This window comes from Rhinatrema bivittatum, chromosome 3, assembly GCF_901001135.1.
Source record: "Rhinatrema bivittatum chromosome 3, aRhiBiv1.1, whole genome shotgun sequence".
NCBI lineage: Eukaryota > Metazoa > Chordata > Amphibia > Gymnophiona > Rhinatrematidae > Rhinatrema > Rhinatrema bivittatum.
This window is the reverse complement of record NC_042617.1, coordinates 281,257,979-281,272,221: the sequence shown is the minus strand read 5'-3', so window position 1 is coordinate 281,272,221 and position 14,243 is coordinate 281,257,979. Positions and strand designations below refer to the sequence as shown.

Here is a 14,243-nt window from a genome sequence, read left to right as displayed (position 1 = left end):
AAGGGAGTAAGGCTATCCCTACCGACCTGGGTGTTGCTCACCACAGATGCAAGCCTACGAGGGTAGGGAGCCCACTGCCAGGAACTGACGGCCCAGGGGCAGTGGGACAAGGAAGTGTCGGGATGGAACATCAACTGACTGGAAGCCTGGGCAGTCAGACTAGCCTGCCTTCGATTCAGTCACAGACTCCAGGGCGAATTGGTCAGTCATGTCTGACAACGCCACAACAGTTGCCTACATCAACTACCAGGGAGGAACCAAAAGCCATCAGGTGTCCCTGGAAATAGACCCCCTAATGGCAAGGGCAGAAGCAAACCTACAAGGGATCTCAGCCGCCCACATAGCGGGAAAAGACAACATCACTGCGGATTACCTCAGCAGAGAGAGTCTAGACCCAGGGGAATGGATGCTGTCGACCACAGCCTTCCAGTTGATAATAGACCGCTGGGGAACACCAGCCATGGACCTTCTAGCAACCCGGGCCATTGCCCAAGTTCTCAGCCACAGACGAGAACCGAAATCCCAGGGAATCGACGCCCTCGTCCAGACTTGGCCACAGGAAGACCTGCTGTGTACGTATTTCCCCCATGGCCACTACTGGGCTGGATCATCCGCAAGATAGAACACCTCGGGGCTAGTACTTCTAGTGGCCCCGGACTGGCCAAGAAGGCCATGGTATGCAGACATGCGAAGACTTCTAGCGGAGAACCTTTTGTCTACCACCACACAGGGACCTGCTCCAGCAAGGACTGATCCTCCACGAAGACCCAACTCTATTCTCTCTTACAGTCTGGCCATTGAGAGGACTCGCCTGAAGAAGAGCAGATACTCGGGGGCAGTGATAGACACCTTGCTCCGAGCACACAAGTTTTCCACGTCTCTAACTTACATACGAATATGGAGAATATTCGAAGCCTGGTGTGAGGACTGCAACATCCTTCCGCGGACAGTCAAAATCCCCATGATCCTGGAATTTCTGCAGGACAGCTTGAAGAAGGGGGTGTCTCTGAATTCTATCAAGGTTCAGGTGGCTGCGCTGGCCTGCTTTAGAGCCAAAGTAGACGGCATCAGTCTATCATCCCATTCAGACATTTCCTGAGTAGGATCAAGCAAATCCGACCACCACTAAAGTGGCCGGTGCCCTATGGAATCTCAATCTAGTGCTAGAATTCCTGGCGGGAGCTTCCTTCAGACCTACTCGCGGTCTGTCACTACGGCTCCTGACCTTGAAGACTGCATTCCTAGTGGCAATATGTTCAGCCCGTCGCATCTCCAAACTTCAAGCACTATCCTGTGGAACCGTTCTGTAGATTCACACTGGGATCCATACAGCTCTGCACTGTCCCCTCCTCCCTTCCAAAGGTGGTTTCTCATTTCCATCTAAACCAAACCATCTCGCTGCCATCTCCAGATGAGCATAAGGACTCTGAAGACTCACGCCGCCTTCGCCATCTTAACGTCTGCAGACTCCTAGTCCGATTCCTGGAAAGATCGGAATCTGTACGAAAGAAGGACCACCTATTCGTCTTTCACAGCGGGAAGAAACAAGGGGAAGCGGCCTTGCGGGCAACCATAGCCCGCTGGATCAAAGAAGTAATCAAGGCAGCCTACATAGAGGCAGGAAAGCCTCCACCTCTACAAGTCAAAGCCCATTCCACAAGGGCCCAGGCAGTGTCCTGAGCAGAAACCAAGATGCTGTCACCCGCCGAGATCTGTTGGGCGGCGATGTGGACCTCCTTTCACACCTTCTCGAGGTTCTACCGCTTGGATGTTGCGTCCGTTGCTGCTCGACGCCCTCACTCCGCCCTCTCTACCTCTGTGGCGACTCCCTCCGGGTCTGATGGACGGCTATAGTCATGGCATCTCCATGCAGTCTCCCTCCGGCGTCCCCGGACCAGCTCGACGCGGAGGATCTGCCATGTTGCCTGATGACATAGGGCGCGTGCTCCGACTAATGTACCAGCAAGGGCGCGAACCTCAGGGGCATCCCTCTGAACTGACATCATCCGCTTCCAATATAAAAGGTCTCAGTATTCACTAACTAATCGAGTTAGCAAGAACACAAATTCATCCAAGCTACTCTGCCTCCTTGGACTTACCAGGGGTACCCGCTCCTCGGGGGCCTCGCTCTTTTCTTTATTTCAGATTGCAGATAGGAACCGGTACTCTCTCCACGAGGGCCCATGTTCCTGAACACTCTAAAGATTCTCTACTACCTGGAAGCTATCGCAGATACAGACATTTGTGAGTTACCATCGCTCTCTCAGAGCTTTCCCTGGAACCAGGTACTCACTCCTCGAGGGCCTAACCCTTTCCAGCTACTGAGCCTCTTTAAGACCTTATGTGAGATTGGTTATCTAGTTCTTGCTATGAACACGGCATACCCTGTCTACTCACTATCTGTAGTATCTCTACAGCTCAGCCACCCTGGGATCACTGTTCCAGTACCTGAGGGACTTCAGCCCTGCCGGTCGTATCAGCTCACAACTGCCACCTCTGGTGGTTCTACTAACCTGTCTAATAAAAGAACTATCTGTCTTTCTCCATAACCCAGCCTAGCCGGTGGTCCCTCTCAGGATATCCTCCTGGGGGCGCTGTCATCTGCCATCAGCCCAAGGATTCACCTATCTACCTTCCTCTACAGCTGAGTGCCTTCTCCAAGCACTCCGCTGGTACAGATTGCTACTCCTTCCATCAGGGGTCTTCAGCAACAGTTCATAACAGATTATCTACTCCCTTTACAGGAACTGAGCATATCAGATTGCTAACTCCCAGCTCTAACAGGGCTTTCCTAACAGATTGCTAACTCTTCCTTCCACAGGAGTAGATTCACCCAAGATTGCTATCTCTGCAGTCTATACCCTAACAAGATTGCCACCTCCTCCCACCAAGGGAGCTGATTCATTACAGATGTTCAGGCCCAGGAGGACATAGCATTCGCTTGGGCAGTACTAAGTGGGCCATGGGCAACCTCCCACCCGGTTCAGGAGTAGCATTTGTACATCCCATTGGTCCTGAGTCCATCTGCTACATGCTAGGAAATGGAGAAATTACTTACCTGATAATTTTGTTTTCCTTAGTGTAGACAGATGGACTCAGCATCCCGCCTACGGCTGCCCCAAAATCCAGAAACCTCGGGTGACAATCTCCAAGAGCAAGACAAGCACGAATAAGCCATGCTTTACCTCTAGTTTAAGACACCCAGTTGGAAAAATAAGTTCAACCAGTCCAAGTTAATCAAGTTAGCCAAATTAATCAAATTATTAAAACACACATATATCCACAATTGCTTTTCGAGGAGAATACTGAAGAGCAGAGTTTCCTGCAAGGGTATATGTAGGCTGACATCAGATTGAAATCTGACTCCATCTCCGAACTGCTATCAGGAGTACACTATACCTATTTGTCCTGAGTCCATCTGTCTACACTAATGAAAATGAAATGATCAGGTAAGTAATTTTTCCATTAAAATCATCCATTGTACCTGAAGACTGGAGGGTGACTAATATAACCCCAATATTTTAAAAAGGGCTCCAGGGGCAATCCGGGAAACTACAGACCGGTTAGCCTGACTTCAGTGCCAGGAAAAATAGTGGAAAGTGTTCTAAATATCAAAATCATAAGAACATATAGAAAGACATGGTTTAATGGAACAAAGTCAGCATGGCTTTACCCAAGGCAAGTCTTGCCTCACAAATCTGCTTCACTTTTTTGAGGGAGTTAATAAACATGTAGATAAAGGTGAACCGGTACATGTAATGTATTTGGATTTTCAGAAGGCATTTGACAAAGTTCCTCATGAGAGGCTTCTAGGAAAAGTTAAGTGTCATGGGATAGGTGTGGATTACAAACTGACTAAAAGACAGGAAACCGAGTAGGATTAAATGGACAATTTTCTCAGTGGAAGGGAGTGGACAGTGGAGTGCCTCGGATCTGTATTGGGGCCCATACTTTTTAATATATTTATAAATGATCTGGAAAGAAATACGAATGAGGTAATCAAATTTGCATATAAATTATTCAGAGTAGTTAAATCACAAGCAGATTGTGATAAATTGCAGGAAGACCTTGCGAGACTGAAAATTGGGCATCCAAATGGCAGATGAAATTTAATGTGGATAAGTACAAGGTGATGCACATAGGGAAAAATAACCCATGCTATAATTACACAATGTTGGGTTCCATATTAGGTGCTACCACCCAAGAAAGAGATCTAGGTGTCATAGTGGATAACACATTGAAATCGGTTCAGTGTGCTGCAGCAGGCAAAAAAACAAACAGAATGTTGGGAATTATTAGGAAGGGAATGGCATATAAAAGGATGGATGTCATAATGCCTCTGTATTGCTCCATGGTGAGACTGCATCTTGAATACTGTGTTGCACTGGAAAAAGTGCAGAGAAGGGCAACCAAAATAAAAGGGGCTGGAACAGCTCCCCTTTGAGGAAAGGCTAAAGGAGTATGTTCAGTTTGGAGAGGAGACTGAGGGGGAGATGATAGAGGTCTACCAAATCATTGAAGGACCTGAAAAGGTTAATGTAAATCGGTTATTTACTCTCTCAAATTGGACTAGGGGGGCACTCCATGAAGTTAGCAAGTAGCACATTTAAGATATCAGAGTTTTTTCACTCTGTGCATAGTTAAACTCTGGAATTCATTGCCAGAGGATGTGGTTACAGCAGTTAGTGTAACTGGGTTTGAAAAAGGTTTGGATAAGTTCCTAAAGGATAAATCCATAAACTATTAATTAATAAGCATTAGTAGCTTGAGATTTATTTAATGTTTGGGTTCTTCCAGGTACTTGTGACTTGGATTGCCACTGTTGGAAACAGGATACTGGGCTTGATGGACCCTTGGTCTGACCCAGTATGGCATATCTTATGTTCTGGACAAACAAACATTGTCCATTGCATCGTCTAGAAGAAAAGTTCCACCCATTAAAGTGCGTTTGGTATGTCTGTTGTCCGAATTGGTGGGGAGAATAGCAGAATGAGAATTTTGGCTTCTGTTAATGCTGAATTGTAATTGCTGAATTTTTGTATTTGTTTTGTTTATTTTAATTCTATATTGAATTTGAATGTAACTGTTTAATTTGGTTGTTTTCTGCTTTGAGCAGTCCTTGTTTTATTTTTTTAAAAAAAGCTTTAATCTAAAATCAGATTCCTGTTATGATAGATGTCCATGTCTGTATTGATATTTGTATAGTATTTTTCAGTTTATAGTGATGGAAGTTATTCACTATGAAGGAGCAGAAGCCTAGGTGCTTGATGTCAGGAAGGAGCAGCCTGATCTTGGTGTATTGGTCCTAGCCCAAAAAGGGGAGTAATAACCCAGTTGCCCAGTCTGGTATGGAAAACTCATATAACAGAATTCTCATTTTGCTCCTAGCCACTCACCTTTTTGATTTTCCCTTAAGAGACAGAGGCCGATTACATTAAAGCTCAGAAGTGAACTGTCAAAGCTGAGAAGGCCTAGTATTGATGTGCCATCGGATTGTCCCTCCTTGCTCTTTTTGTACTCCTACATGATTAGAACCCCATGTATTCCTGAAATTACAAAAACCAATCTTGTTTATCCAAAACATTTGAGAATCTTGAAATCCATAGAAAACATCTTCTATCAATTCACAGCTCAACTGGCTCAGTGTGGATTTTAATAACTGGAAAGACTGGGAAGATGATTCAGATGAAGACATGTCCAATTTTGACCGCTTCTCTGAGGTAATTGCCTCATTTGCCATGTTTGAGACTGAATAGCTGTCTTTCTGATTTTTATTTCAACAGCAATGCCAGCGATCATAGTAACTCTAATGAAAGCATGTGATAACATTTAAAATGCAGTGCATTCATTTGATCTTTAAAAGATGCTGTAATCAGTTTTGCCCAGTGGAGACCCATTTAACATCTAAATAACCAGAAAAGCAGTGAATCTGATGGGGGTGGGGGGGACGACAGTTAGTATACTGAAGGTCATCAAAGTTTCCATTTGTAATGAGGTTGGAGAAGTGCCTTCAAGAAAAAAGCCATTTCAATTAAAGCTTTAAATAAATTACTTGATGCATTGAAATCACAAATGCCAACTTTTTGTAGTTTAACATTTTGAGTGTATTTAATGACCAGTATTTGCTGTTTGAAATAGATGATGAACAACATGGGAGGTGATGAGGATGTAGAATTACCAGAAGTAGATGGAGCAGATGATGTAAGTGATTTGTCTCATTTTTGTACTGAACGTCTGTGTTAAAAAAAAAAAAAAAAGTAAATAAAATAAAATTGTAGTATAGTAATTGCAGTTGAATGAAAAGTGCTTGCAATATTATTTTAGTATGTTTTGGTTTATTTGCTAGTCACACGTGTGTTTATGGTCGTCCCACATTTCCATGAACATTTACATGAAAACAGGATCTTTGTCCCTTGGCTTTTCTGCTCATCCTAACCTGAATTTTTAGTCTTCAGATCACGCATGTTCATCTATACTTGAGACAAGTGTAGAATTATTCTGGCTTATATAGGCTTCCTGGACTGGGTAGCCACATAAAGCAAGATTTTTCTTTCTCTTCAGCTAGCCAGACCAGTCCAGATGCAAGGGTTATGCCCTTTGACCAGCAGATGAAAGGCTTGCTAACATCACCCTATATAGACTCCCATGCTGACATCAGTCTGCCAGTATTCTGTCTCCAGAAGATAGATAAGCATGTTGTGGCTGAGGTCTGGTTAGGCTAATTGGATTTGAAAATTGAAGGGCTGCTCCTGTGGTGAAACCCTTGTGCTCTGTCCCTCAATTCAGTGTAGCCTTAGACCAGGGAGCTTCCAGGGATTTGTTTGGGCCCCAGAGTTTATTCTGTGGGTTTCCCCCTCCTTTTTTTCTCTGCAGCAGGATAACCTCACAGAAATAAAGAAAAAAGTAAATCTGGTTTGTTTCCTTTATCCCTCTGCTTGTCTGGATAAAGTTTAAAAAAAAAAAAAAAGGCTTTGCGTCCGCATCAGCTTTGGAAATAGATGATTGGCAAGGCCTCCTTCGGGACAGCAATGAGTGAAACCTGCAGTCTTGATTTGTGGCAGGCAGCCTCTGAGGGGAGTAATGTCTGGCCCATCGGAGCATGGGAAAAAGACTGAGTTCTGCTTGCATTGTGCACATAGGCAGGTTGGAGGAGCAGGCTATTTGTGTGGACAGAGGGCTGCAAAAGGACATGTCTGCTCTGGGAGGTATTGTATCACTGGGGTTATTGAGACAGCAAGTTCCTGCTGGCGGTTTGCTGCAGCAGGAACCATGTCCATTTTGTCTCCACAGTAAAGAGTTTTGAGCTGGGCCCACCCTCCTTTTGCTTCCTAGGGAGCAGGATCCTGCAAGACTGCAGTAGCAGTGGCATTTAAAGGTAACAGCCCCTTCTTTTCCTGATTCAGCCTCTTCTGCCTTGTTCTCAGTTTCAACTGATTTTTTTGAAGTGTTTAGGGCAGAGTGCTGCTTCAGGTCCTTCTCTGGTGGTTCCTGTTTCCCAGGAAGGAAATCATGGTTTCTGGCCACAAGAGAATGATGGAGGAGGAAGCAGAGGATGTGAAGAATCACAAGTTCTCCAAGGACAAGCAGGATGGTAGTCCTCACACATGAGTGACTTTAGATGGAACCTAATGCATAACTTATGTCATAGTATCTAGAAACTTTGACTCTGCACACTGAGCATGCCCTATACCACGCGTCCATGCAAGGGTGCCCCTTTCCAGTCTTTTTTTTTTCCCGTGGAGCTGTCAGCATCACTGTTGAATAGAGCTCTAAAACTGGCTTTTTGCCTCATGGAAAATTTTTTTGCAGGTTTTGGCTTTCTCTCTTCAAAAGTCCGTCACCACGTCCATCTTGGTACCTTCCCGTAGTGTCACCAGTCAGGGTTCTTGGCGTTCGGGTAAGTTCCCTTTTGTGGTTCCCCCCCCCCCCTCCCCCGTAGTGTCAGTGCCTCGGTTCCTGTTCTTAATCATCACTGCCCACCGCCATCATTCCTGTTTGTTTCACCCCATTGTGGCTGCATTTGGTTTCTGCTGATGCACCCAGTGCCTGATGACTATGTTGATCACCGATCTTCATTAGGTTTGTATCCTCTGCCTGGGTGCATCTTATGATGTCCAGAGTTGCCACTTGTGTGCCCAGATGTCCCCGAAGGGATGTAGACTTCGATTCAACATGGACAACCTCTTCGGGTCAAAAAAAGTCAGAGGCTTCAGCATTGGCATCCGGAGGACCTCTGAGCTGCACCAATGAAAACCACGCAATCGACATCGGCGGGTCAGTCTGTTTCATCAAGTGGATAGGAGGGATGAGAGACAGACTGTTGTTGATCTCCTCTGGGCCTAGGATGTCAAGTTCATAGTCATAAACTATGGTTGCCCATTGAACACAGAGTACAATACAAAACGCTATGCACTATACATAAATTAATTCATGACGAAAAAGCAGAATGGCTGAACACAGCACTACATGCACATGTTCCACATAGAAACCTGAGATCTGCTAACAAAGCTCTCCTAACCATCCCTTCTGTTAAAACAGCAAGACTGACCCAAGTCAGAGAACGGGCGCTATCCTTAGCCGGACCCATATTATGGAACACCATGCCTCTGGAGATTAGACTACAGAAAGATTACAAAGTTTTTGAAAAGAGTTTAAAAACCTGGCTTTTTAAACAAGCATTTGTTAGAGAAAATGGAGTTTAGGAGAGTAATGAATACAAGCAGCAGAACACCAGCACTCAGCACTTAACTTAATATGTGTGATTTTGTTATTTTATTGCACCATTAACATTAGTAAAATATACAGTTATGCATAGACATGTAAAAAAGAACAATATAACTTTCATCAACTAGTCTTTATTCTGAAACTGTTACTGGACTTTAATGGCACTTTTATAGATAGTATTAATATTTCTCATAGGACAAGCAGGGGATGGTAGTCCTCACATATGGGTGACATCACAGGATGGAGCCCAATCACAGAACACTTTTGTCAAAGTTTCTAGAACTTTGACTGGCACCTACTGGGCATGCCCAGGATGGCACCAACACTGCAACCAGCAGGGGTCCCCCTTCAATCTTCTTTTTTCCGTGCAGCAGTAGCCACGCGGGTTAAGAAGCTCTTAGAGATTCCTGACAGAAATTTTCCTCATGGAATTACTTCAAACTTTAACACCCCACAGGGGTCCCCCTCTTGAATTTTTTACTTCCACGGTACTCCGGTAAGTTTTTACCCAATTCCGGTTGATTCCCGTCGAGTTTGGCCCTTGTGGCTTACTGGCCGTCGACCGCACCACGGCTCAATTTTTTCAAAGGCCATGGCGTCGGGGTTCCGTCGGTGCCCTGACTGCACTCACACCATGTCAATCACAGACACCCCATAAAGTCTGTGTAATGTGCTTAGGGTGTGAGCATGATGTCCTGACTTGCACCAAATGTGCCTTAATGACACCAAAAGGTCACAAAGCCAGAATGGAGAAGATGGAACTTCTCTTTCGGTCTCAAACTCAGACGCCCTCCATAGCCTTGACGTCGTCTGAACCAGCACCGTCCACGTCACGCCAGTATCTGGCACCGGCCGGTGACCGTGCAGCGTCGGTGACTTCCTGGCCATCGACTACCTCTGCTCCCCCTCAGGATCAAGGGGATCGTAGAGAAACATCGGCATCAACACCGAAAGCCTCGGGCCATCGAATTTAAATTTTTATTAGGCAATAATCATTTTATCAACAGTAACATAACACAGGCGTACAAAAATCGCAAGAAAACTGGACAATCGTCCCATTCTTTGTACATAGAAATAGACAAGCATCCCAATAAACTACAGTGTGTCTGAATTTGAATATGCCACAATTATCAGTGTTCAGTCTACGAGGCGTCATCTGTGCTTGCACCTCATCTCGCCTCCATTTCTGATACGGAGTCCACACTCGCTGAAAGCGAGGCAGACTCTGCCAGTTTTGTGCATTCATCTTGTATAGAATACACATAATGTCCAATTTTTGTAACACAACGTTTACAGATGGCACTTGTGCCTGCTTCCAAGAGGATACTAAAACACATCTAGTACTTATGCATATTTGTGAGAGGTAATGTATTAGAATACTTATTGGTGTCAATATGAACATTGAGCAATGCACATTCCGGTGTCAACATAATAGACTTCCCCATAATATTTTTCATAACTGTGGTAACCTCCTTCCACAATCTATGTACCTTTTGGCATTCCCACCACATATGGAAAAAATTGCCGGATGAGCCACAACCCTTCCAACAGAGGTCATCAGATTTAAGTTTTGCACGGTAAAGCTGATAGGGTGTGAAGTGCCATCGAAATAGTACCCTAAGGCCATTCTCGGTAAGTACAGCAGATATAGAGCATCCCTTAGTGTAAAGGAAAATTTGATCCCATTCCTCCTTGGTGAAAGATTTATTCAGATCTTGCTCCCAGGCCCTGAACATATTTCAAGTTGGCTGGGAGCAAGTATTGCAAAAGGCCATAAACTTTGGATAAGCTTCCCTTGAGCCTATCCGCAGCCTCACACCAAACCTCAAATTGCAATTTGCCCTGAGAGAGCTCACCCACGATATCTTTCTTCTGGATAAAGTGATGTATTTGATAAGGATAAGGGTGTGTGTGTAGTAGTCTATATGTGTCCCTAAGTTGATTGTAGAGCAGCAAGTCATCTCCACCCCATAACTGACACAGAGTGGTGAGTCCCTTAGCGTCCCAATCCCGATAAAACACATTGTCCCTACCCGGTGGGAAGTGTTGATTATAAAACAGGTGAGTATTATGGAAGTAAGTTCTCACACCTTGTAGGACATGTTTCCACTGTGTCCAATTCCTAAGAGTGTTTTGCAAGGGCAATGTTAGCGTACCCCGAGCCATCCACGTCTCTCGTGGCTGCCATATGAGGGATCTGAGAGGCACTTTCCCCAATGCTGTCTATTCAATGGTTACCCATCTTGGTATTTCCATTCGTTAGTGCTATTATAGCCTGGCAGAAAGTTGCGCAGCAGAATACCACCCTTGTAATCTCGGGACTCCCATACCCCCCTGTAATCTGTGTATGTAACACCGATTGAGCCACCCATGGGGGACATCTCTTCCATATAAAGGCAAATAATCGTTTCTGCCATTTCTGGCATCGACCCTTTCTGAGACCGGGTCGCCGAGGCAACCCTCACCCGAATGGGTAATGGGAGCCGCAACTCCGCCTTTAACGGTGGTCCCTCTGGCTACGTCTCTGCCTCCTCCCCTTCCGGAACAGGGGCTGATTGCTCCAGATCTCCATGAAGAGCTAGACTGGATAGTTCAGGAGGCCATCGACAAGGCGATGCACAGATTCCAGGTTCCTCCGATGCCGAAACCGGTGCCGATTTGTGGAACCGACCATGATCCCATTCCGGCAGCATTGGCACCGCTGCTCTCGAGGATGGAAGCGCTTATAGCCACTTTTCCACCGATGACTCCGGTGCCCTCTCCACTTGCTCTGTCATCGGGAGGAGAAACACCATTCAGTCTTCCTCCATCGGGAGTCATGCCGATGCCGCAACCATCGACGTCATCGATATCTGTGCCGCAGATCCGTCCATCGATGCCCTTGATGCCTTCATCGGTGCCTCCCATAACTCCCTCGATGCTTTCGGAGCCTAGACTGGGACCTTTGGGAATACCTTCCTCCCGTCCCTCTCAGGTGCCTAGTAGAACCGGTGCTGATCCTTATGACACCTGGACCGACGATTCATCCCCGGACACCGATTTACCGTCTCCACCCTCTCCTACCGAAAGCAGGAAGCGTTCTCCCCCAGAGGACTTGTCCTTCATCAATTTTGTGAAGGAAATGTCTGAGTTGGTTCCCTTCCAACTACAGACTGAGCAAGACGATAGATATCAGATGATGGAGCTGTTACAATTTCTGGATGCTCCCAAAGAAATCACCTCCATCCCTATCCATCAAGTTCTTTTGGATCTTCTCAAAAAGAATTGGGAATACCCTGGTTCGGTAGCACCAGTCAACCGCAAAGCAGATACCACATACTTGGTCCAGTCAGCTCCAGGGTTCCAAAAACCTCAATTGGATCACCAGTCCGTGGTTGTTGAATCTGCCCAAAAGAAGGCATGACGTTCAAAGCCCCATTCTTCCTTCCCTCCAGGCAAGGAACAGAAATTCCTGGATGCCATTGGTCGGCGTGTCTTCCAGGGATCAATTCTTATCTCTTGGATAGCCTCTTACCAACTTTATATGACTCAGTTCAATAGGGTCCTATTCAGTACAGGACTTTGCAGAGTCCCTGCCTCAGCAATTCCAGGAGCAGCTACAAACCCTGGTCCACAAAGGTTTTGAAGCGGGGAAACATGAAATAAGGTCCTCTTGACATCTTTAATACTGCTTCCAGGGTTTCGACAGCTTCTGTTTCTGCAAGAAGATGGGCCTGGCTTAAGTCTTTGGACTTACGTCCTGAAGTCCAAGACAGATTGTCCGATCTGCCTTGCATTGGAGACAATCTGTTTGGTGAACAGATCCAACAAACAGTGGTGCAGCTCAAGGATCATCATGAGACTCTTCGCCAACTTTCTCTGATGCCTTCTGACTATTCGACCAAACAACCATGGGCAGATTCAACAACCACGGACTCAGAACGACTTTTTAATCGTCAAAAAAAGTTCTGCCCACCACTGTCTATAGGTCACTCCACGAAGCCTTTCCAAAAGGCCCAGTCCCGACAACCTCGTAAGCAAAAACCTCAAGCAGCTCCTCAGCCGGACCCTGCTTCCAGTTTTTGACTCCTGCATAGAGAGCAGCAGCCAACTTCCACTGCCACATGTACCAGTGGGAAGTCGATTGTGTCATTTCAACATCTGGCAAACAATTACCTTGGACCAGTGGGTCCTTGCCTTAATCTCTCAAGGTGGCCCATGAGAGGGAGAATGAACTTTCTCTCCATCCCACTGGATTCCCCCCCTCTGTTGACTTGGGGAACATCAGACCACTCACTACTCCTGGACCAGGCGGTCTCCCTCCTCCTTCAATCCAGAGCAATCAAAGCAATGCCCTACTCCCAACAGGGCCTCTGATTCTATTCCTGGTACTTTTTAATCCCCAAAAAGTCAGGTGGCGTTTGTCCAATTCTGGACCTGCGTGCCCTCAAGTACCTCCAACGAGAAAAGTTCAAGATGGTAACCTTGGTGTAAACCCCGCCTCCTAGGAAACAAGTCACACCCCAAGTCCCCGCTAGAGTAGTCGCTAAACTGGCCATTTAATGTAAGGGGTGGTTGTTAGCTGTGGACAACAAGGTTTACAAGAATAAAGAATTATTTCATAGGAAAAAAAACCACTTAGACTCAAACTGATAGTTTTGTTAGAGCTAATAACTTCTTTATAAAAAAAACTTTTAGTTTGTTACATAACTTTCTGAAGATATCTCAAATACAACAGATTCAACAACATAAGTCAGAAAAATATAAATACAACATTTGCTTCCTCTATCCTTTCAATTATGTATCCTTCCTTTTCATTTTCATAAATTTCTCAGTCTTTACACATAACCTCTAACATGCTTTTCGGTCCATTCTCCTTTTCCTTTTCTTTTCCTACAAATAATTTTTTTATATTGTCTTTGGTTTAGTGAGCTCACCATTGAAGACCGGTGGGGCCCTTTCTTTCAGGTTGCACTTCTTCTTCTTTTCAAAGAGTCCAGTTTTCTCCGCTGCAGGTTCCTCAGGCACCTACTACCTATCTAAAAAAAACTAATTAAAAGAAACTATCTGTTCTATCTTTTTTTTAACACTAACTAATGCAAATAAATGAATAATTATAATCCCTCTAAACCCTTAACCAGACAGTCTTAAAAAAATATATTCAAATAGATGAAAGGGTTCTTTATGCATCAGCATAGTATACAGATACTAACCCTCTTTGGAAAGTAAAAATGAAAAGGCTTAATTATAGGCACTTAAGAAAAAAAAATCACTATATTTGCCTATTTGTGCCTCAGCTTTCACAATATTTCTTAAAGCTTAAGAAATACCTTTTAAAATAAATACAGAATCCTCAGACTCCTAAATGATTCCTTTACTTTCAGATAGTTATAGTAACTTAACAGAGGTCCTGCTTTCCTAGCAGCCGGGTTTAAGCTCAACCTGCTTCAGAGAGGATATTAATTAGCCCACTGTCAGTTCAAAACCAACAAACTTCTTACAAAAGTTTCTTAGGGCTAAAGAAATTCCTTTTAAATCAA

At 45.0% G+C, this 14,243-nt stretch overlaps 1 protein-coding gene across 2 annotated transcripts in view; it reads left to right on the top strand.

Annotated features, from left to right (window-relative positions):
- PTGES3 (prostaglandin E synthase 3) overlaps window positions 1-14,243 on the top strand; it is a 108,253-nt gene that overhangs the window by 67,354 nt on the left and 26,656 nt on the right. For both annotated transcript variants that reach the window (XM_029594832.1, XM_029594831.1), the window contains exons 5-6: window positions 5,631-5,720; window positions 6,139-6,201. In XM_029594832.1, coding sequence (XP_029450692.1) covers window positions 5,631-5,720; window positions 6,139-6,201 — 153 coding nt within the window. The remainder of the gene's footprint in view (window positions 1-5,630; window positions 5,721-6,138; window positions 6,202-14,243) is intronic.